This window comes from Epinephelus moara, chromosome 2, assembly GCF_006386435.1.
Source record: "Epinephelus moara isolate mb chromosome 2, YSFRI_EMoa_1.0, whole genome shotgun sequence".
NCBI classification, from domain to species: Eukaryota; Metazoa; Chordata; class Actinopteri; order Perciformes; family Serranidae; genus Epinephelus; species Epinephelus moara.
The window spans coordinates 41,109,736-41,132,810 of NC_065507.1; the positions used below are offsets into that span (position 1 = coordinate 41,109,736).

A 23,075-nucleotide genomic window follows, 5' to 3' on the forward strand; every position below is an offset into this window, starting at 1 on the left:
CTGCAAAAACTAATGAAAACTAATAAAAAAACGGCATTTGGTATTTGGTACTCGGTATTCGGCCAAGCGTTTAATATTATTCGGCTTCGGCCACAAATTTTCATTTCGGTGCATCCCTAGCATATTGTATTGCTATTAAGCTGGCTGACATCCTATGTTTCGCAGGTGTTCACAATACTCTTTATCCCCTGCATATACTGTTCTCAGAACTGGCCAGTTCTGACCCTGAAGTAGAGCACTGAGCTGAAAGGTCATTATTGCACTCACCTGTCTGTGACTACAGTGTTTGCTTATCTGTCTTCATCTGTCTGTCATACACTGAACACCCAGCCTTTCCCACATCAGACTTTGAGGCCGACATTTTTCCTGATACTAATCAAAAGCCTTGCAGCAACAGAAAGAATTGATTTCAAAGTGCTTTTGGTCTTTCCCTTCCATTTCAATTCCATAGGAAAAACACTGAGGCATTGTAATGAAAGAGGATGTGACACAGTGAGTGACATCAGTCCTCCAGTTATACTGAGCATGGGCCAAGAGAGGAGATTAAAACAAGAGGTGCTTCTAGGATGTATTTTAGAGAAAGGCAAAGGAGAGGACATGCATGTACTGTTGCATGTTGTTTTAAAGACGTGCATCTCCTTAGTCTATTACAGAAACGGGTGTCACATACACACTCAACTGACAAACCAAGATTAGTCTTTGTTATCAGTTTTGTTAAAGGAATGAACAAAGTGTTTTGGAGGTTGGGTCACTGGTCTTATTCAGCATTACAAGATAAGAACAAATATTTTTTTCTCATTTATGAAAGAGGAGCCAGTCCAGCCTGGCCTGTAGCTCCTCTGAAGGATTCACCTTACTCAATAAGGCTGCATCCACACTAATACGTTCTCATTATGAAACGCAGAACTGTTGCTACATTTTTGCAGTGTCCACACTACTGTGGCGTATTGGAACCCCTAAAATGGAGAGCTTTGAAAACCCTGCTGACCATGTCTTAGTTTGAAAACTCTGGGGTTGTGGAAATGGAGACTTTTGAAAACGATGACACAGACACCCACGTTTGCTTCCTGGCTGGATCTCATCAGTCATGTGTCAAGCCAAAACATGGTAGCCCGGTCTACATACGTTTTGTCATTTCATCCTTCTTGTGTGGGTACTTCTTTCCTATCACCAAGGCTTGCCCCAGCGTCGAATAATGCTTAAGGTTCCACTCGAACATGCCATTGTATTTGGTTTGCAACGACTCCCAGTCTATTTCTGCCATCTCTTAAGTTCCCCCTTGTTGTTGGTCCAAGCAAAGAAATCTCGTCTTACTTTTCACCATCTCTGTAGGGTTTTTTTTGTAACCAAGCAGCCAACCACGGAGTAGACTGTCAGCTTCCTGTTTGCACTGACACTTGCACACCTAGTGTGCCTGGTCATGTGATATGCGTTTTCAAACATGTTAGTACAGACAGAGGTTAATTCTGAAACTGTGCTAAGACGCTTGTGTGTACAGAGATCGTTTTCACTTCAAAATGCTGCTTTAAAAAAAAAACGAATTAGTGTGGATGTGGCCTTAATATTTTTGTATATGATTTGCTGTTTTCCTTTCAATGTTTGCTTCTCAATGTCCCATTTTTATGATTTGACCTCTCACCCTTTAAAATATCTCGGCAAGATAATAAATGCCACAGTGCTGCTGTAGAGCACTAAAAGCACAGACTCAGGGACACATGCAGGATTTTGATGTCTATCTTCTCATCATGCAACGATCAGTATAAGCAATGAACAGTCTTGCAGAGATGCGATGTACTCCAGATTTGATGTATTTGAAGTCAGTCAGTTGGGAGTCCCTACCTTTAGTTGCCCCTGCAGCCCCCAAGTGGTACACAGCCCCCAGGATGAGCCAGAGGGCCTTCTGCTCTTCAGCAGAGATCCCCAGCACCTTCATGGCTGCCTGCAGCTTGGTGAACTGCTGCGAGGCTCGCTGCTTGTCCTCAGGCTGGAGACAAAATGATCACATCAAACAGCTACTTAAATACATTTATTTCATCATTAAACACCCCACAGGTTAGAGTCTGACTGAGAAATATTAGCTTACAGCAGATACATCAGGATCTGCTTATAGGTTAGCTGATAAATGACAAGAAACTGAAGTACAAAAATGCTGAAGATATGTTAGAAACAGTGTTGCCAAAGTTTATTTGTCACCTGTCCTGCCCAGTACATTTCTTAGTCCCAACTGCTGAAAAAGGAACCATCTCAGTAACATTTTTCATGTAAAGAAAATTAGTTGGGATGCACAGATTCATTAGCATCAGTATTGGCTGATATTAGCCAAGCTGACTGCCAACAGCCTATCTGCAAATAAGATGACATTCATTGATGGCAGTGGCTGATGTTTTTCTGACCTTTTTTTTAAAAAACATTTTGGGTTTTTTTTGCCTTCAATGACAGTTATGATTTGAAACATGAAAGGGGGGGGGGGGGGGGGGGGGTATCATGCAGCAAAGTGCCTTGGACTGAAATTGAATCCGCGGCTGCTGCAGCAAAGACACTGCCTTTGTACATGAGGCGCCCGCCATACCCACTGAGCTACTGGGCACCCCATGGCCAATGTTTTTCTGTTGTTTCACATTATTAGGTTATAAAGCAAGACTCCAGACTTGCAGCATCCTGTCGTCCCATTGTCCAGGGGACAACAGAACAAGTATTGACAGAAAATGTACGGATGGATGGATGGATGGATGGATGGATGGATGGATGGATGGATGGATGGATTTGTGGTCGTTCAATTAATGAGCCCCGAATGACTATTAAAACAGGTCAGTTATTTTTATTGCTTTTCTTTTTTAATAATGAAGATTTATTTGATTTCCTGGCACAAAAGGGGAGAGGAAAAAAGAAAAAGAAAACACTGGTATCAGCTATCTGCCAATTTGTCATTTTTAACATAAATATCAGCCCAGAATTTCACAATCCTAGCATCCCTAAAACTAATTTATGTATATGTTAATATGATTTTTTCTTACTTTCAAATATTAATATGGGGCTATAACATGAGGCATATATGATATAAAGCATAAAGAAACTAGGAAATGAAAGCCTAAAAACAGACACATTTCAGCTGGACCACCCAGTGTGATTACCTTAGTCTGTGGTAGGATCCCAAAAGCACTGTTCTCAGCCAGGTGGTTGAAGTGCAGCTCCGTTCTGGAGGAGAGGAGGAAAGACAGAGGGTACTGAGATCAGCTAGTGAAATGCTCACACCTCTGGATGTTGTTGTGTGTGGTTTTAAAGTCTCATGAATTTCAACAACAGTCTTTTGACTTAGTTTATCCCACAGTACCAAACATTTGTGATGCAAAATGATAATGATTCAAAAGCCGGCATCTCATTTCACTGCTCTATAAGTAAACCACTAGTGTTATTTATATAGAGAAGAGGGAGTAGGTGAACAAGGAAGTGATTTCAGACACAGTTGCATTGAGTAAAAAATCCTCCAAATCCTGCGACAACCTAAAATCTTGAGTGGTACTGTACCAAAAAAGAAATGGACATCCAAAAAAAAAAAAAAAAAACGGTTTGCCCTGATAATTCACACATACATTTTCATGATAGAGAAAGAAACCCTTGAAAACCTTTAAATTTGGAGGAAAATCTGACTCAGGAGACACTGGAAACATGAAAGGTGTGCAGAGAGAGCTGTAAAAGAATGAATTTCACCAGAGTGAGGTTTAGCTGTAGCCTGGCGTTGCCAGACCCAATTTGCAAAACGCGAGGGCTGCGTAGGCCGCGTCCTTCTAAGGATGCAGACCCTGAATTGGGACACAGCTGGAGTGTACATTTCCTCTATTCCCGAGGGGCGGTATCAACGGCTGTTGCTCAAAGTGCCCCTTCATGCAATTGGAAAGACGGAAAACCAATCAGACTCAACGAAACGTGTGATGTAGGCTAGCACAATGCCACTGTAAACAAACCAGCAAGCTGCAGCGGAGATGAGCTGTGATAGCAGGCCCGTTCGAGATGAACTGCGCCTCGCCTGGAAAGTAGACGAGAGCAGGCGGCCGCAGCGGGGGGCGGTGACAAAAAGCTGCGGTGAAGTCGGACAGTTCCCAGCAGCCTTCAGTCCGTACAGGAAGTCACAGACACACTTACATCTTGTCTGGAATGATGTCAATTCATTAAAAAAGTGATCAGACCCATATATCAGTTTGTTTTCAGTCTCCAGTTGTTTTAATTATGATAGATTAATTTATTAAAACGCTTTATAGGTGATCTGTAGTTTATGTTCATGGTTTATCCTCCATTTGACATGAACTCTCCTGTAAATCAGCATCATATCAGTTTGACCCGTCCCCTCAACTAGCCTACAGGGGCTAAATAAACAGTGCTTGACTATAAGGTTCATACTTTCAGAGGAAAAAAAATACAAGACAACAGCTTTCATTAAGGCTCAGTCAGATACAGTCAGGGCTTCACATCTGATGTTATTTTAAGAATCTTCACATTCCATTGACCACAAGTCTCTGTGATGTTAAATACTTCAATAATTAAAAAAGTCCAGTGTTAATATACAGTAGACTCTGTATAGTTTATGATGAATGTATTCAGTCTGTGACGACTAAACTTCATCAGTCACAACATGCTTTCTGTTCACCTCAAATCAGAGAAATTAAATCTTAATCTGTGAAATTCAACCAAAAAGGAGTAGTTTATCTAAAACGTCATATTGTTGAGTCAACATCTGAACCAATCAGGTGTTAGATCAGGTGAGAGCCAGGCGGTGCAGTCGGTGGAGAGCAACTACAGCGCAGTCGGACACAAAACTAACCGCCATGCATTGTGCACCGATCGCCGGTGATCGAATCTGCGCAGGCGTGGCTCATCTCGAACGAGCCTGATGTCTGGGAAAGAGTGTTGCCGTCTTTGTGGATTTCCTCCTCACTGTGGACTCCGAGTTGCATGGCTGTGATTCCCAGCTTGGTCGCTTCCCTGACCTGCTCATCCATGAGAGCAACAGGCGGAGAAACAACAATAGCCACTGGGTTTTCACTGAGTCCCATCTTTTTCCCGATCAACGGAGCCAGTTGGTAAATTAAACTTTTACCAAACCCCGTAGGAAGGACGAAGGACAAACACATCCTTTTTTTCAAGAAAAGCTTTCAGTAGGAAGGACGAAGGACAAACACATCCTTTTTTTCAAGAAAAGCTTTCAGTGCAGCCGTTTGTTATGCTTTTAAAGAAAATATACATTCCATTTCGTTCAACACATTTACCATAGCAGTTTCAAAATCAGTACGCATGTTGGTTGTTTACAAAATGCATTCAATCTGTTCCTTGTCCCTCCTATTCTGATGATCACAGTTGTGATTGGCCCGTTAAGCTTTAACCGATGCCAGAATGTGCCTTTATGATTGCATGGCCAGGCTGATCTGCGGCGCGAAATAGAATATGAGCTCGCGAGATCAGGATGGTTTCACCAGGCTAGTTTAGCTGTGGCTCTGACTTGAAACTCACTCACAGAACATTGCTTTCTGACCATTTTATATGTTTTTATGTTTACTGGCCAGTGTAGGTATCATTTCTCATGGTAATTATATCAGATTATATCAAACATGTTTAAAATAATTCTAAAGGGACATTTCATCTCAAAATCAAAAATACATATTTTTTCCTCTTACCTGCAGTACTATTTATCAAACTAGATATTTTTGGTGTGAGTTGCTGAGTGCTAGAGATATCGGCCGTAGAAATGGCCGCCTTTTCTCCAATAAAATAGAACTAGATGGCACTAGTTTGTGGTGCTCAAAGCACCAAAAAAATACATTTGAAAAAACTCATCAGCAATGTCTCTTTACAGAAATCATGACCTGGCTCCTCAAAATAATTTACAGACCTTGTTGTGAGCAGTTTTGCATAGGAACTATTTTTTTTCTACTGAACGACTCCCACCACTGTATTACTGCGCAGAACGAAGCGTGCATCTACTCATTGACAAGAGGCTCATGCTCGTTACAGCATGAGATGTAAACATTAATGGCGTCCTCTACGGCTGAGCTGTAATGTTAGCTAGCAGTAGATGCACACTGCCTCCTTCTTTCAAGCTGGCCTGGAACAACCACAACAGACTTGTTCCACCTTGCTCTGATGAGTTGTGATGCCCAAAACAGAATTAAAATGATCTCAACAAATTTCCCTGGAATTGGAGACCAATTTAAAAACCAAAATCATTAAACTAAACTTGTAATCCCCTTTTGTAATCAAATACCACAAAAAATAGTTATAAGGGGAAAAAAGACATATTTGAATACTTCATAGTAATGCTATTCAAATTTAATTTAATTTTTAATTTTTTTTTTTTTTTTAATTTTATATACTTATATACTTTTTTATATTTCATTATACTTCATTAATCCCCCTGAGGCTGCCTTGGTCAGGCGCCCCGAGAGGTTGGGGGGTTCGGTGCCTTGCTCAGGGGCACTTCGGCAGTGCCCAGGAGGTGACCTGGCCCCTCTCCAGCCACCAGTCGACACTCCATATTTGGTCCGGATGGGGACTTGAACAGGCGACCCTCCAGTTCCCAACCCAAGTCCCTATGGACTGAGCTACTGCCGCCCAAATGCTGCTGTTGTGTTGACAAAGAAGTGTTTGAGGAGTCACCTCAGGCTGCTGTCGGCTCCGGCCATCATGTAGTAAAAGACGTTGAAGGTCGACTCTGCCTCAGGTCGTCTGCTCACCCTCAGTTTCTCCAGCAGCATGGTCTGAGCAGGAGATAACACGAGTCAGACACTTCTGTTAGGGTAACACTCAGCACAGCACAGACTCTGTTTTGTTCTCCAAACCTTCATCTCTTCAATTGTTTCTTTGGGTTTACCACATTTTAAGTTGAAATTACACCTGTTTACACCTGTTTCCATTGTGAGTATTAAGTGTGTATTACCTGGATGGAGGCGGAGGCCACCTGCCCAGCCTGGTCGAAGTCGAGGGACACTACGTGGGAGAAGCGGCTGGCGTTGGTGTTCATAGAGGTGGAGCTGTTGCCAAAAGCCTCCAGGATGGTGTAGACCGCCTGCCACTTCTCAGCTGTGTCACCAAGAAAATGTAAAAATGTATCTCATCATTTGCTCTAGGGGATCAGTATTAACTTTTGAATGAGAATCCAGAAATGTGTTCTGCATTTTGATGTCTGTGAGTGAATAGAGCGAATCATGTTTGTTTACACTACCTTCCAGGTAGAAAACCTCTTTGTCACATACATACTGTAAAATGTAATATTGCTGAGCAAACGGGGGTGAGAACCAGCTGAGATATCAAGAAACAATGACTAAGTCCACTGTGCTTGCCATAGTTGAGCACACACAGTCTTTCTGTAAAATGAGGGATTTTAAGTGACATTTTTTGGTATGACAAGTTTCAGTTTTACCTCCTAATAAAGTAAATAAACTGTTGCTTTATTTACTGCAATGGATTATTTTTTTTATTTTTTTTGGAAAGTTAAAGGAACGGTGTGTAAAATTTAGGGGGATTTAGTGGCATCTACCACTGAGGATTGCTAGATGCAACCAAATTGAACTTCTCCTGGATATAATTCCTTCAGTGTTCATTGTTCAAGAGGTTTTCACTGGGAGCTGAATTATCCTTAGAGGTCTCTTCCTCTCCAAAACAGACATATTTGGTTATTTAAACCAGTAAAAACACTGAAAAAACAGGTTCAAGGTAAAACAAATCAGCATTTCTTTTAATTGTTTTACGCTCTTGTTGCACAGGTGCTGTTAACTACTGTGGCCAATGGTAAAATGAAAAAACAGATGGCCCTATCTAGAGCTAGTGTTTGGTTTGTCCATTCTGGGACCTGCTCCTTATGTAGATATAAATGGCTTATTCTAAGGTTACAAAAACACATCAATTCTTATTTTCAGGTGATTATACCCTGAAGAATACATACTTATTAAATTGTGATCCATTTCTACCACTATATCTCCTTGAATCCTACACACTGGACCTTTAAGTTTAGAAAGTTGGGTCCATAATAAATTCAAGGACAAGGCATTCACGGTTCTGATACAACAATGTACAAATTTAAATGAATGTCCTGTGTAACTACATGTCAGAGATCTTGTACAGCCTACTATCAGTCCACTTATTTATCTCTTGTATCTATTCATGAATTTTTGTGATGAATCTGTTGCCCTATCTTCTGTCTGCAGGCTCACCAGAGAAGATTTTGCCTGTGCTGCCAGCGATGGAGACGAGGTACTGGACCAGGTGCTGGCAGTTTGTGGTTTTGCCGCTGCCTGACTTGCCCAGCAGCACGATGGACTGATCCTGCCGGGTGGTGAGCAGGTTGCGGTATGCAGTCTGGGCCACAGAGTAGATATGAGGTGCCGTGTCCTCACGCCGACAGCCTTTGAACATGTGCATCACCTTATGGAGGAGGAAAAAGATACACACAGCAAAGGAGAGGGGAGGAGGGCACAAAAGAAGGACAAACACAAATGCAGAGAGGGATTAAAATAAGAGCCACCACCAAAGAGCTGCCACCCTCACCTTCACCCCTACCTTTCTGCCAGTTATTCAATATTGGTGATAATCATTGTGCTCAACAGAATGTCTGCAAGCTTTATCAACATATGATTAAGACAACTTTTAGGTGTTCAATGCCAGATAGAATTTAAAAACAGTTCTCAAACACCCTAGAAAACCTGGGAATTTAAAATAGCAATAAATTTAGGGCTGCCCCTTGAAAGGCAGAGATTTGAATTATCAGTTGAAGATCCCTCAACTGACTGTGTTTCAAGTCAAGCAGTCTCTTTTTTTTGGCTAATCAATGTGCTGTGCAGTGTACTTCTGGGCACATTCTGGTCCCCAGATTTTGCTGTGGAGTGAGCGCTTTTGACTTTCACGCTTCTCTTTGGTACAGTCAGCTGTGGACGTGATTCAGCAGCACAGAGGAGGAGAAACTTTCCACCATGTGGCTCCGAGATGACATTATCTTCTCTCTTCTGCTTGGAGGCGGTGAATTAACTTCTCACAGATTCTTAATACAGTCCCAGAATTTTGTTTGATATCTAGGGTCAAAAAATGTTGCACATTTCCAATCCGCCGTCAGCACTGTTAGCTTGTTTACTATATTACATCAATGCTGCTGTCACACTGAAAGTCCTGCTGAGCCCCACTCAAACTTTTAAACATTACATGAAAAAAAAAAAGAATCATAAAATATATGTATTAAATGGCTGAATCTGATTTGACTGACATAAGTCTGAATCGGGTACAGCCCTTTTTGAAATGTACCAAAGTATTAGTCTAGGGCTGTTGCGATGAAGGAATTTCCCCTGCGGTGATTAACAGTGGCTCGACAGAGTGTATTACCACTATTTTTTCGTTGATTTTGCAACTTAGTTCATTCATCCTGACTTTAGTGCTTTATAAATAACATTTATTGTTAGGCTATCATTAGGTATATTGTTGCTTTTTAAATGACAAAGATGACACAGTTTTAGAGAGGGGCAATATATGATAATTCTGAGTCGGGAAGAGCCCTGATTAAACTGTAAAACTGCCTGAATGATGCCGTGTGTTCTTGATTCCTTACTATTTTCATGTTTTCCATTTGAGCTATGAGCAACTTTTCTGATGACCCCCAGGAGTTGAACAACAGATCAGCTTTAATGAGGCAAAGTTAAGGTTTTTGGGCTTGAATTTTTACGCTAATATAAATGGACTGCTTGTGTTATTCACACAACATGGACTCATAAACAGGGATGAAGGTACAGTTATAGACAGAGGAAAAATCCTGATTTCACAATTTTAATGCAATAATTTATTTCACAACATAGATTTATAAAATCACATTAGCAATTTTATTTAGAGGGTAAGGGTTAGGGTGATAAGTATTTTTTTTATCAATTTTTTTTTATCAATTTTAAGAATCTATTATAAATAATTAATCTAATTTTACATGTGGTCTGAGAAAATTCTGTCTGTTATTCACTTTTGTTTGTTTGTTTGTTTGTTTGAAAAAAAAAAAAGAAAGACAGAAATCTAGAGCATTTCCTGCCGTTCTGGTGAGCATTTATTTATAAATGGTGCAATGTTCCTTTTTGCCTTTTCTCCTTTTAGCTCCCCTCAAACATGAATGAGGGGAGTTATTCTTGTGACAGCATGTGTTACTTTGCTACCTGAACTTGTTTCTGCACAGCTTTTTACCTGGTGCACTGGGTTTGTTTTGGCTCTGCCTGCAGTCTGCCGGCAGGTATTTGCTTAATCTTCCTCACTGTACAACCACTGTTTACAGAAAAATAATGCACCATAGAGTGCACTCAACAGTGAAATCCCTTCATCACTGCATCCTTGCACCCAAATGTGATTGTTTAACATGTCATTCCAAAACCATGGACATTAAAACAGAATGCTGCTATAACAGCAATATTAACTGACTCCCGTCATCCGTCTAAAACTTACCTTCTCAGAGTACATGGAGGGTGTACTAAGGGGGTTGATGACCACCATATTGGGTCCAGCGTAGGTGTGGATGAGGTTGCCTCCAAAGCGCTGCCTCAGGCAGTGCATCACACTGGATTCATTCAGATAGAGCAGTGAAGCCAGGTCCTCTGATCGGTTGTATGATGGAGGATTGGCCTGCACACAGAGAGAGACAGAGTTAACCATGATGGCATTCAACTAGTGTCACAGAGGTGGCTAACTACATACAGAATTTTTTAACACGCCTGGACTATTGGCTTCATTTCCACCAAGCAGTCAGGTTTGGTTCAGTTATTCCACATTAGAACATTTATTTTTGCGTTTCCATTGTCAAAAGTTGTGGATGGTACCAACAGTACTGTTCCATTCATCCCATTTTTTCATCACCCCTCTGTTGAGGTACCTCGCACGCTGATCTGATACTAAAAGGTGGAGCTAGAAACACTGCAGTCCTTTTTTTTGGTCGAGAGACAATCATCACTCTTGCTCTCCAAGGACCCAATACAAAAACCTGCTATTTTTGAATATCCCATCAATTGTGACAGAGACTCTAAACACTCAAGTCTTGGATTTCTTGTTCTAAAAATGTTGGCAAGCAACCCATTCCGTGGACGATCAGTGAGGCACAGACAATCACCTGTATTGTCAGTGAAGAGGAAATACAGTGAGAACCGGATGGAGCAGACATGACATTTACCATCTGATAAGAACCCTACCTACATTTAAGAGTACTGTCTGCAATGGAAAGCTAAACAGATCTTGGGTTTAGGGACATGTCTGTATGGGTTATAAAAATACTATACAGAAAGTGTTTGGTGAAAACACAGCTTAAAGTCCACTGGCACTGTTAAGCCCAGTTTCCATCGAGCAGTCCAGTACGGTTTAGTTCAGTTCTGATATGCATTTTTTCCGTTGCATATCATATTCCGTTGAATTTTCATTTTTGGGTGCACTATCCCTTTAATTGTGCTATATCATCACGCTATTATTAACATAAGCAGGAGATTTTAATACAAAGTGGTAACCACTGTATGTGAATGCATTAATGGGCACTGGATTTGAAATGAACTGTAAGAAACTGTAGCTTCTGTGCTTTGATTAGCTGCAGTGAAACAATATGACCCTCATCCACATCAGTTCTTCTGAGCTCATTTTGTAAATGTAACACAAACGTAGCGTAAAAAGTAACACGTGTAACTCTGTAACACAATACTCAGAGAGTAATATTGTAAAGTAATGACAAAGGAAGAAGATGTTTCAGGATTTGATACACACATATTAGTAGATGCATTTAGTGTTGGTTTGACTCTGTACATGAGATTTGTTAACAGAATATCACCAATCACCAAACTTATCTGTAAATTTAATAAGATCCGATGGTGCTTATGTCTTTAGGTGTACTGTCCACTGACAAAACCAGTATTCTGCATGCCTATAGCTTTCATCCTACACCTGTAAAGCAGCCTTTTCCCTATGTTCTCTCCTCTTTTTTTTAAGTACACTTATAGTGATTCTGTAGATTTTTAGATGACCATTAAACTGGGAGGTCAATCACATCATTACAAATTACTTTGTCACTTTTTTTGTCCTCTGGGTACTGATGGTTAGAGCCACACCGTCAAAATCTTTTTTAAGATTTTTTTTTGGCATTTTTGCCTATAATGGATAGGATAGTGTGGCCTGAAGAGAGACAGAGGGGACAGCATGGGGCACGTGCTCTATCCACTAAGCCACTGACACCCCACTGTCAAAGTCTTAATGACATGAAAGTAGGACTGTCAAAATGACATGTTCATGTCGATTATTAATCAAAGAAAAAAGAATGCGATAAAACATTAACACTGATTAATCACATTCTGTAGTGCTCTTTGACCCGGTGTGTCACTGAAGGCTACAGTGGCTTTGGCTGCCTTTACACTACCATGTCTTGATGCCCAATTCCGATTTGTTGCCTATATGCGAGTTTTCTTGATTGCTGTTTACATGTTCTATTCACCTTATTTTTCACGGAGACACGGAGGCAAAACAGAACGCAGCCAGCTTCCCCTTTTTTTTTGCGACACTTCCGGTTCAGCACTCTTGACCACTGTGTAAATGTCCCACGGTATTTGCTACAGTGACATTACTGCACGCATGGAAATGTTTACATTACTGAAAGCAATTTTAAGGACTAACTTTAAATATCTGAAGTTAATCGTTAAAGAATAAATCACCTGGAAAGCTGGCACTGCTCCACATAATTTAAAAGGTAACTTCAGAGCCGATCCGCGCATCAATATGGCTGAATAATCAACCCAGTCAATAAAAACAACCCGTCCTGTGTTAGGAGTGTATGTCGCTGACAGATAAAAAGAAAGAAAGAAAGAAAGAAAGAAAGAAAGAAAGAAAGAAAAGCAGCGTACACCTCACAGCCTTGATGAGGCTTTACTTAGAGATCAGTCTTGCTCCTGTTATTTTTAGTCTTGTCTGTATCTACTATGTTTAGTTTTTTCACTTTTACGTTGTAAAGACTGTATTTTTTGTATTCTGTACTCTCATGTTTATGTACCTTGTAATTTTGTAATTGTGTGTGTTATGTATTACATGCAGGGCGTCAGCTCGCTCTCAATGGACCTCCCTGTTGAAATAAAGGTTAAATGAAATGAAATGAAAATGAAGGAGGCCTGAATCTGATCTGACAATATCCGATATCATGCGTTTTTTTCCTGTTTACATGTTCATGTTACAGATTCGATCTGTGCCACTTGAGAGGAAAAAATCGGAATTGGGTCACTTGAACCATGTAGTGTAAAGTAGGCCTTTGTCACATGAGGTGGATGAGACGACACTGCTTGGCCCCGGGAATTTACATTTACGTTTAAGAAATGCCCCGATGGAACTGCTGATAGGAGCACCGTTCTCTGCAATTTCTGCAGTAAGGAATTTTTGTACCATCGGATTATTCAAGACTGAAATATCACCTCAACGCAGAGCATTCAACAGTAAAGCTGGAGGTCTAAGCTAGCACAGCCTCTGATGCTAGCACTAGCAGCCAGCCTCATTAAGCCACACTCGACCAGGCGTTCAGACGCTAACTGAGCAAGTCTTCCTGTGACCGACTAACTAACTCCCTTCCAAAATGGACTGCAACGAACTGCAGACCAGTTTTGATGGTAGAGGCCTAGGGGACATTTATGTCCAAAATCCAGCAGCTTTGCTATGACATCTACTTTCATCTGAATTGAAATTTATTTTACAGCAAAAATTGATGTATGTTATAAATTTAGATTAACTAATCACAGAGCATGTAATTAATTAGATTAAGTTTTTTGAAGTTTTTTTGTTCCAGTCAACACATCTTTAGAGATTTTAGAAATGTCTGATTGGAAAAGCACCATGGCTGAGTACGCAAATGTCAACAACTGCCAAACTTTTCCAACTATCGCATCTGACCTTTCTTCCACCTGTCTTTTCATTCCTGCTGTCTGTTAGTGCCCTCTGTGGCAGCCTGACTCTCTACAGCTGACTAAGTGACAGGTGGAGGGGACCCAGGCTAGCTCTTCAGCTAACCATTTACCTTTTCTATGTCATCTTCGTCCACCTCCAGTATTGTCCCATCATCCTCCAATTTGATTTTCACCTTGCCCTCTGGCAGGGAGGCAGCCTCTGTCTTCACCACAGTGGCTGGGAAGAGAAAAGGCAGGAAACACAAAGCATGAAATTATATTGGAATGTTTAAGCTGGAAGCTGTTATTATGATTATTATTATTATTATATTTTATATTATTCTTTAATCTCACCCAGGGAGAACCCATTTTTGTGGACAAGCCAGACTTTCTCTGATCCATACCAGGCCTGCTCCGCTGCGATCTGCTCCTCTGTCTTCACCTTGGGGACAGAAAGGACAAAAATTACTAGACAGCAGGGATAGTGAAATTATTATTGTCAAGCCATGTCACAGAATCACTCGCAGTCACACTGGATCTTTCTGAAACCACCAGTGTTTCCAGTCTGATCCCAACACATGCTGAAAGGTTATGAAGGAAAAGCAAGATGATGACCATGCAGTGGGTGACAATGGACACAAAAGTCTCACAGTCCACTAAGCACTGCTGCTTCTTCAGGGTGGTGTGTGAGAATGTGTTTGTGTGTGTCTGTGTAAGAAACTTCAAAACAGATGGATGTCAATATAACAAGCCTCAGGGGTGTGTGAAGGGGGCTCAGTGTGAATGCTGGTAACAAAAATACCAGGGATTACCTCGGCTAAGTGAACATACATGGGACACAAGTGAAGAGGGACCACCACAACCACAAAACTAAAATGACACAAACACGTCAGAATTTAGCAAATACTGAAAATAGTGCGAAATTTTTGGATGTAAACCCAAAGAACCAATGAAGTCTTTAAAGGTGACTGCTTGATTTCAAATCATTTTAATGGAAAGGTGAACAAGACACACTGCCTGTTGCAAGCAAAGGGAGAGAGCAGAACACAGCACAACATTCTACAGTGCAGGGGGACCGTGGGACGAGCTGGTACAGTGCAGGCCACACCTGAGACTGCTGAGCTGCAGCATGAGATGCCTGAAGGAGGGCCAAAGGGTCCTCTTCCACTGATCCCTGGTGATTGGGCCAGCATTAAGAGGTCAAAGGTCACAGTTAGAAATGAGTAGCAAATGTTACACAAATAGATAAGCACGCAGATGAAGGCAAGCACCATTGCATCTAAACAAAGCGTAGTTGGTTATACTTATTCAGCAGACCTGTGAGAGAAAAATCAAGTTTACAAGCATAATCATCTATAAAAAGAACCTGTTATGAGCCACTCATTGGCTTTATGGCAGATCTGCTTTAATATTAGACTTTTACTGGTGAAACATTTATGGCCCATAGAATAAAACGGTCGGATGACAACAAAAAAGTGTTAGGGTCAAAAACAATGATTCATCATGACACAAAACAGCACCTGGAAGCACCTCAACATAAAAATTAGCCACACAACACTCACGCAAGACTTCTTTAAGAGCAGAAACACCAGACATGCATGCTGATCATCAATATAAAAGATGCAAAGCCCATGCAGGTTGCTTCGATCAGCCTGATGTGTCATAATGAGAGATAGATCATGCCATTGTGTTACCAACTGCACCTCACGTTGATGACAAAACAAGGAAAGACCTGCCAAAAAGCTTTTGACTGAATAATTCATCTTTATGGTGTTTCTAAAATATCAGGAGACAAAATAAATCAATGATTGGAAACAGATTTTAGGGTTTGGGGTTTGGGGTTTGCTGTCAAACCCAGAATGACATGAGTCAGTTTTCTAGTACAAACATACATTTTGGACATGTTTAGCCTAATTTAGCAACTGCTAGTCTTGATCTGCCAAGGTGAAATAATACATTTTCTAACAACTCAAAACGTACCTTATTTAAAGGGAAAATTCACCCCAAAATCAAAAACACATCTTTTTCCTCTTACCTGCAGTGCTATTTATCAATCTAGATTGTTTTGATGTGAGTTGTCAAGTGTTGGAGATATCGGCCATAGAGTTGTCTGCCTTCTCTCCAATATAACGGAACTAGATGATTTCTCTGTGGCCTTGTGTATCAGTCAGCTTTTTGTGGGTCCTTGAACACAGTGCAGGCAAAATTCCTCATGAGTGATTTTTTTTTTCCTCAGCAGCAGTTTGTGGAGTTTGGGTTGTGGGGTGGACAACTGATCAGTCCATCCAATCAGAGCTGAGCAGTGAAAGCAAACTGAAAGCAATGACAGTTAAGTTTGACTTTCACTGCGCCCTGTTGTTCTGCTCTCCAGAATATGCTCTGTGCTCAGAAAATGTGACACAGTGGATAACCAAACAGCATATATATCTACTGCACATCTGTCCATCCTGGAAGTTGCTCTTCCTGAGGTTTCTACCTTTTTTTTCTCCGTTAAAGGTTTGTTTGGGGAGTTTTTCCTTACCCACTGTGAGGGTCCAATGGACAGAGGGATGTCAAATGCTGTAAAGCCCTCTGAGGCAAGTTGTTATTTGTGACATTGGGCTTTATAAATACAACATAACTGAACTGAATTTAATATATATTTCAACAGCACTTCTAATGAATGGTCCAGCCCCAAAAATAGAAAATCAAAACATGGCGGTAGATGTTTTAATTGTGGCAGGCTGCCACAATTAAATGAATGTGTGGGAAACCCTGCCAACATTCACCAACTCACACCAAAACAATCTGGATTGATGAATAGCACAGGTAAGAGGAAAAATATGTAGTTTGGATTTTGGGATAAACTGTCCCTTGAAGCATTGTACCTTGTTAGCTAACAGGCTTATCACCAATACATCCATGACTCAACAAGGAGTTGTTGCATTGTTTTGCAGTTATGCCACCCATCAGGCTTAGCTCCAAGCTAAGCGCTTGCGAACCTACAATGTGTGGAGCTTGCGTTTCTTTTTCTGGCATATTAGGTTACAACATTCAATCAAAGATCTCAGAAGTAACATACTCCTATACTCTTTCAATGTTTAAACTAGGCTAAAACATCCTACATCATTCTCTGTGCTGGAAAAACAGAGATTAAGTAAGTAGGATATTAATGTTCCCACACCATAGATAGAGGTTACTTTGAGACCATTTTTTAAAGTTTGGTTAAGTAAAAGTCCATGTTTTCCTTTAATGTCATGCTTTGCAGCTTGATGAAATGTCTCTTAAAGTATTAAGACCATGAGACAAAACTTCCTGCTATGACAACCAGGATTCACAGTAAGGCTTACAATAAGAAAGAATCTGATTTTTCAAATAGCAGTTCTGGATTCAATCCATGTTAACAATGCTAAAACAAAATAAATCCACATATTATCTATTCTATCAGGTGTGGAGGCTGACCAGATTAAATCTTACAGCCATTTAGCTTTTTGTGTTGGTCACAACCTAATACAGATGTTGGAAATACTGCAGACAAGGAAAAGGAGGAAAAGTTAGAAGGATTCCAGGCCTTACACTCCAACAAGTCACTCGAGTACAAACTCCAGCCAGAAGGCCCAGAGGACGGCTGGAGTGCTGTGGTACCTGGAGGGGGCCCTGGGGCTGTGGGGACGCAGGGGTGGGGGCCGAAACACTGACTGTCTGCTCCAGCTTAGCCGCAAAGCAACCACAGCCAGACAACAACAACCAGCAAAAGCAGCATGTATGAGGTATGGAGAGAGGGGAAGAGAATGAAGGGAAGAACAGGAGAAAAAAGAAGACAAGGTCAACATGGAACTTTGGATGAAGATGATGCAATGTATTAAAACAAGGAAGAAAGAGCATGGACAACTGAAAGAGTATTGGACATGTGAAATGTCTTGGCAATGAGTAATCATGGGATGGAAATTATTCCTATACAGTGACAAAGGTCAATGTTTTTTGGAAGTGCAGATCAGTTCAAATGTATAAAGTTACTGTTAGCTGTCCCAGTGACACATTAGCAGCCGGTGCAGACTGTTGCTTTCACCAAACATGGTGTCTGATTCTTTATCGATTCCCTTATTGATTCCTGATCAATTTCCTATGTGGGGAAAAAAAGTAGGCAGCTTTTCAACATCAATGAATCTGATTTATTATCTATGAGTCTGAACACGATGCAAAAACTGTTGGATAACTTGGAACAAATTCTCAACTGGATAGTCAAAATTATGCCAAGCCTGCCTGCGTAGCACTAATGTTATCATAAAAGAAAATTTACTCTTGGTAAAGGATGTGCTGCTCAGTTGGGAAGCAGTGTGTTGAGTGTCACACACGGCATTCCTGAAATTTAAGCCCATGTTGCCTAGGAAAAGCATATTACTGTTGTTTCCACCTTTACTTGAAATTATCATTTTACAGACATTTTAGTGGCCATACACATGCAAACTCTTTAAATACCTGGAAAATGCAATGTCTGGCACAGGGTGCTTCTCTTGTGCTTTTTCTGTGCCAGAGTGTGGCAGCAGGTTGTGTCTGAGGTTGCTAAGCAACCTTGACAAGCACCGTATCATAGCCTATTGGACAAATGTAAAGCTCTGGCAGCCCTGCACTAAAATGATCATAATTTTCTCCATATTTGTCATAGACTGATATTTACGGATGAAGAGAAGATTATCTGCTGGTTGTAATTAGTTGTCCTCGTCACATGACATGCAGTCCGCGCTGCTGTGTTCCAAAAGTTGAACACTGTTTGGGGCAGAACACAAGCTGCATTATTTGCACCCTCAAACAAATTGTTTTCAATGTAGATGCGCAGCAGGCGTACTTGAATGCCAGAGCAATGCTGTCGCGGTGCGCAAGCGTTCCCAAGTGCCTATTTTTTGGGTGCCATGGCTGCGCCCTGAAATAAACTAAGTTCAACTTTTGAAACAGCAGCGCGCAGTGCATGTCATGTTACTAGAAACAACCAATCACTGCCAATTGATATCTTGACCTTCTTCCGTAAATATCAGTCTGTGATAATTATGGAGAAGAAGTTGATCATTTTAGTGCAGGGCTGCCAGAGCTTTACATCTGTCCCATGGACAATATTTTTGGCCTAATACACACTTACAAAACAGCGCCTGGAAGAAGATCAGCTCTGCACTCAGAATTTCTGGTAAGTAGGCTATGATACAGTGCTGGTTATGATCTCTTAGCAATCTCAGATGCAACTTACCTCTGCGCCCTAGAAAGTTGGTAGAGAATAGGCACAAAAGTAGCGCCCAGCATCCAACCTTGTATTTTCCAGGTGGTTAAAGATGTGGCATGTGTACGCCCCCTTTATTTCAGGGCACACCCATCTTGCCCTGAAAAATAAGTTCTCGGGAACACGTGTATACTGTGATGGGGTCGCTCTGGCATTTGAGCACACCTGCTGCGCATCTACATTAAAAACAATAAATTAATAAATTTGTGTTTTTTGAAAGCTGGCACAGAAAAGGCACAAGAGTAGCACCTAGCACCCAACCTCGCTTTTTCCGGGCAGTTCAAAATTCAGCATATGTATGGCCCTTTAAGCAGTACTGTTGTCTTTTTTTGTTTATTTAGTGAAATGAAATTACACTTGGACCACTGCCCTCTATGATTCCTTCTTGTTGCAAGTTTCCAGTGTAGATACATAAGTCTGACGTCATTATTTTTCAATGCACAACTGTCAGAAAAAGATGCCGGCATCGATAAAAGAAACTGCTATGATCTGAGTCTTACAGTTACAATCGATCAGACTATTTGAAACAAGTTCACAACATGCCCCTATAAAAATAGGGGCATGTAAGCTTTAAAGGCGCTATCTGTAAGAATGTGGCCAAAACGGTTACTGCACTCAAATTCAAAATACTGCCGCGAGTCGTGTCCGCCCCCCCTCCCCTACAGATTCGAGGTTGCTGGACAGCGGCACACTGGAGACTGATTTGTTTGCCCACGGGCGGCTGCCGTGGCAGGGCCGCGTCGCCGCGTCCTTGATCTTCAGTTTTCCAGCGGACCGTTCGAGCAAGTCCAGCTTCTCTGCTGCTAACGCTGCTGCCGGGATACAGCTGAGGAGAAGCCGGCTGCCAATGCTATGTACTGGGACACTGCTAACGCTGCTGCCGGGATACAGCGGAGGAGACTGCTAATGCTGTGTACCGGGACACTGCTAATGCTGCTTGCCGTGCTGCTGTAGCTCAGTCGTAACTTTAACTGATGCTGAGACTCTACTGACTGTGTGACTGGTAGACGGCGGTGGGTGGCGCAACAGGCCAAAACACAAATACAAAACATAAACATGATTTGCGGACCGTAAAATATTTTTTTAAATGCGAATATTCTGGCCGTACTATTGTTGTCGGTGAGATCAGTATGTTATATGAACATTATTCCTTAGTCTCTGTGACATATTAGGAGGATTTTATGACTATTTGCTTTAGATTTCTTACATATAGCTCCTTTAATGGGCTACAGCTTGTATACAGTCAAGGTTGGAAATTTACCTTTTTTTTTGTCCACGTGCCACTGTGGCTGGTAGATTCCAAAATCTATCAGCCACTCAATAGATTACCATTGTTTTCTAGCTGGTAAGTGAAGCAAATCTAGCAGTCACATGCATAATTTACGATTTAGCTGGTGCTAATTTCCAACCCTGGATACAGCATATATTTCAATCAACATTTAGATAAATATAAGATTGGACAGGACTAGATATCGGTATAATAACCAAATATTACAGCACTTGGATCAGGGCAAAAAGATAGTTAATCAGGACATCCTTACTATGTGAAACTTTCCAGTGAGTCTACAAAAGCAGGCAAAAAAATTCAACTAGAAAAGTGAGATTTGACTTTTGAAAGCTGCCATGGTTGCATGATGACAGCCAGAGAAACAGAGTTACAGAAGGAAGGGCCAGAGTGCTGAAGCCAGGACACCAGCAGAGGGGATAACATTTCACTCCGTCATGAGTCACAACGGGTAGACCAACTGTTCTGCCCCAGTCAGCGGGGCACCCTTCTAATACTTTCCTCTGTTGTCTCTGTAAATATACACCAATAAACTAAACATTTTAGGCATGGTGACTAATGCTAACAGCTGAGGAAAGCCACCATTGTTTAGGTTAGGGAGGCTGAGGTTCTGCAAGCTAACTCTAAGAGGGAGAAAACAAACAGTACAATACAACAACCCTGTAGCAGAACAAGTTGGGTAAAGCTCATGATGGGGAACATTAGCAGCGTGGATTTGACTAAGTCTGAGGCCATGGTCTGTAGTGCCGTTACACTACATTTTTGTTGAGGGACACAAAACGTATCTGTTAAACAATCTGTGCAAGTTGACATGGACAGACATGCAGACAAGACATCAACAGTAGGGTGATTTACTGGGGCACTGAAGATTCTCATCAGGCGTCTCTGCGCTTCCTCGGTGGGACTGAGCGGCTCCTCCTACAGGTCAAAGCAGCAACATAATGACACTAAGCCCACTGAAAAAGCTGAAGCAAAGCTAATGACTCCACACAAACAGAAAGTTACAAAGTGCATATGTGACGTATTCCTCTTACAAATCAAAGACTGACTTTTCTCATGTTTCCCTTAGCAGACTCTGCACACTCAAACTTCTGTCATCAACATTACATTGCATTTTGGGTTATTGTAGAATCTGATGGTAAAAGACCATGGACCTTTTAACACTGCCTCTTTAAAGGGGGAATTTCATGCCATTATGCTGCCTCACTGTTCTGTGTAAAATGAACAATCGCAGAATGGAAGGGCCAGAGTTGTCTCGCTTTAACCCCGCATCGATAGGTAGTAAAAGCGCCGAAACGACATCCGTGTCAAAGGGACAGCCAGCAGGACGGGACTGTGGATGGGAAGGGGTCGACGTTTTGACAATGTAATATGTGTGCGACCCACCACCAGGAGATTTCAAAAGCAGCTGGTAGCAGTTATCAGCTAACTCGAAGAAAAGCAGCAGCCGAAAATTGCCGCAAATTGAGAAAACAATGAGGTCTGGGACCTCGTTACCTTCTGAGCAGAGAACGAGATCAGCCCCCATATAACAGAGGCAGTAAATGACTGTTATTGCCATGTTAATAGCATTTTTATTGCCAATGCGTACACTGAAAGCTGACGCTGTTGTGTTACATGTTATGCCTGTCACGCCTCTTTTGCTTCCGCGATGCCAGCATGCTGTCTAGCATTACACACTGGTGCAGCATGATGCCACTGTATTTTGGTTCTGTGTAGGGATGCATGCCAATATCAGCATGTCACCGGTATCGTTCAATATCAGCTTTAAAATTAAGTACTAGAACCGGCTAACATCCTTTTTCGCAATTTGCACAATGCATGAATATTACATACATTGAAAAATACTGTATTACTGTATCACTTATACGGTATACATGCATAATATGATGTTAATATTGCTACAGAAGAAACTTGATGATCACTAAAGTTAGGCAGGGAAAAAAGTAAATATATCAATATTGGTATCAATTATCAGTCAAATGAGTTGTGATATATCAGCGTATGGAATATCAGCAAAAAAAAAAACATTATTACGCATCCCTAGTTCTGTGTGAAAATGCAAAGGCTGAGTAAAGAAGCATCTCTATAGCGCCATCTCTGTGTAAAAAGGGCTCGTGTTAGTAATACTCCCAGAGTAAAAGGTCAAAGGAGCTTCAAACAGCATGCACACGACAAGATTAATGCCACAAACACACAAAACTGTAATTGTCTTGTTAAGAGAAGAATATCTGCAAGATACAAGATGCAACAAACCAGCACAGCAAATTAATGTACCATGAAAATATTGAAAGATATCATCATTCTTAGGCTCTTAGTCCTGTGGGGCAAAACCCTGATCTTACTGCAGCTCACTATTCATCATAAGCATAGAGGCTGAATTATCAGAATGTCAGAAAGATTTGTCATAAGGAAGTTAAAATCTTTCCTGAAAAAAAAAAGGATTTCTAATCTAATACATCCCTCTAATGCAAAAGATGACATGCTTTGGAAATCTAGCAGCAGATTCCTAAAGCTACTGTCCTGGTCAGAGGCAGCATGTGTTGTGGAGTAAACTGTGACCCAGTTGTTGCTCAAATTCAGCAAGAGCCCAGGAAACAACAGCTTTATTTGAACCAAGTCTGCCATCTGTGAAGTTTCTGCAGAG

The 23,075-nt window shown here is 41.2% G+C and overlaps 1 protein-coding gene across 21 annotated transcripts in view; it reads right to left on the reverse strand.

The window, feature by feature from the left end:
* myo18ab (myosin XVIIIA b) overlaps positions 1-23,075 on the reverse strand; it is a 237,305-nt gene that overhangs the window by 151,818 nt on the left and 62,412 nt on the right. For 9 of the 21 annotated variants that reach the window (XM_050055414.1, XM_050055407.1, XM_050055399.1 and 6 more), the window contains exons 5-15: positions 21,284-21,346; positions 17,451-17,585; positions 15,004-15,069; positions 14,250-14,337; positions 14,027-14,133; positions 10,450-10,626; positions 8,199-8,409; positions 6,926-7,068; positions 6,646-6,746; positions 3,132-3,195; positions 1,840-1,984 (exon numbers count right to left, since the gene is read on the reverse strand). In XM_050055414.1, the coding sequence (XP_049911371.1) occupies positions 1,840-1,984; positions 3,132-3,195; positions 6,646-6,746; positions 6,926-7,068; positions 8,199-8,409; positions 10,450-10,626; positions 14,027-14,133; positions 14,250-14,337; positions 15,004-15,069; positions 17,451-17,585; positions 21,284-21,346 (1,300 nt within the window). The remainder of the gene's footprint in view (positions 1-1,839; positions 1,985-3,131; positions 3,196-6,645; positions 6,747-6,925; positions 7,069-8,198; positions 8,410-10,449; positions 10,627-14,026; positions 14,134-14,249; positions 14,338-15,003; positions 15,070-17,450; positions 17,586-21,283; positions 21,347-23,075) is intronic. The other 12 variants (XM_050055440.1, XM_050055391.1, XM_050055423.1 and 9 more) reach the window with 9 other exon arrangements.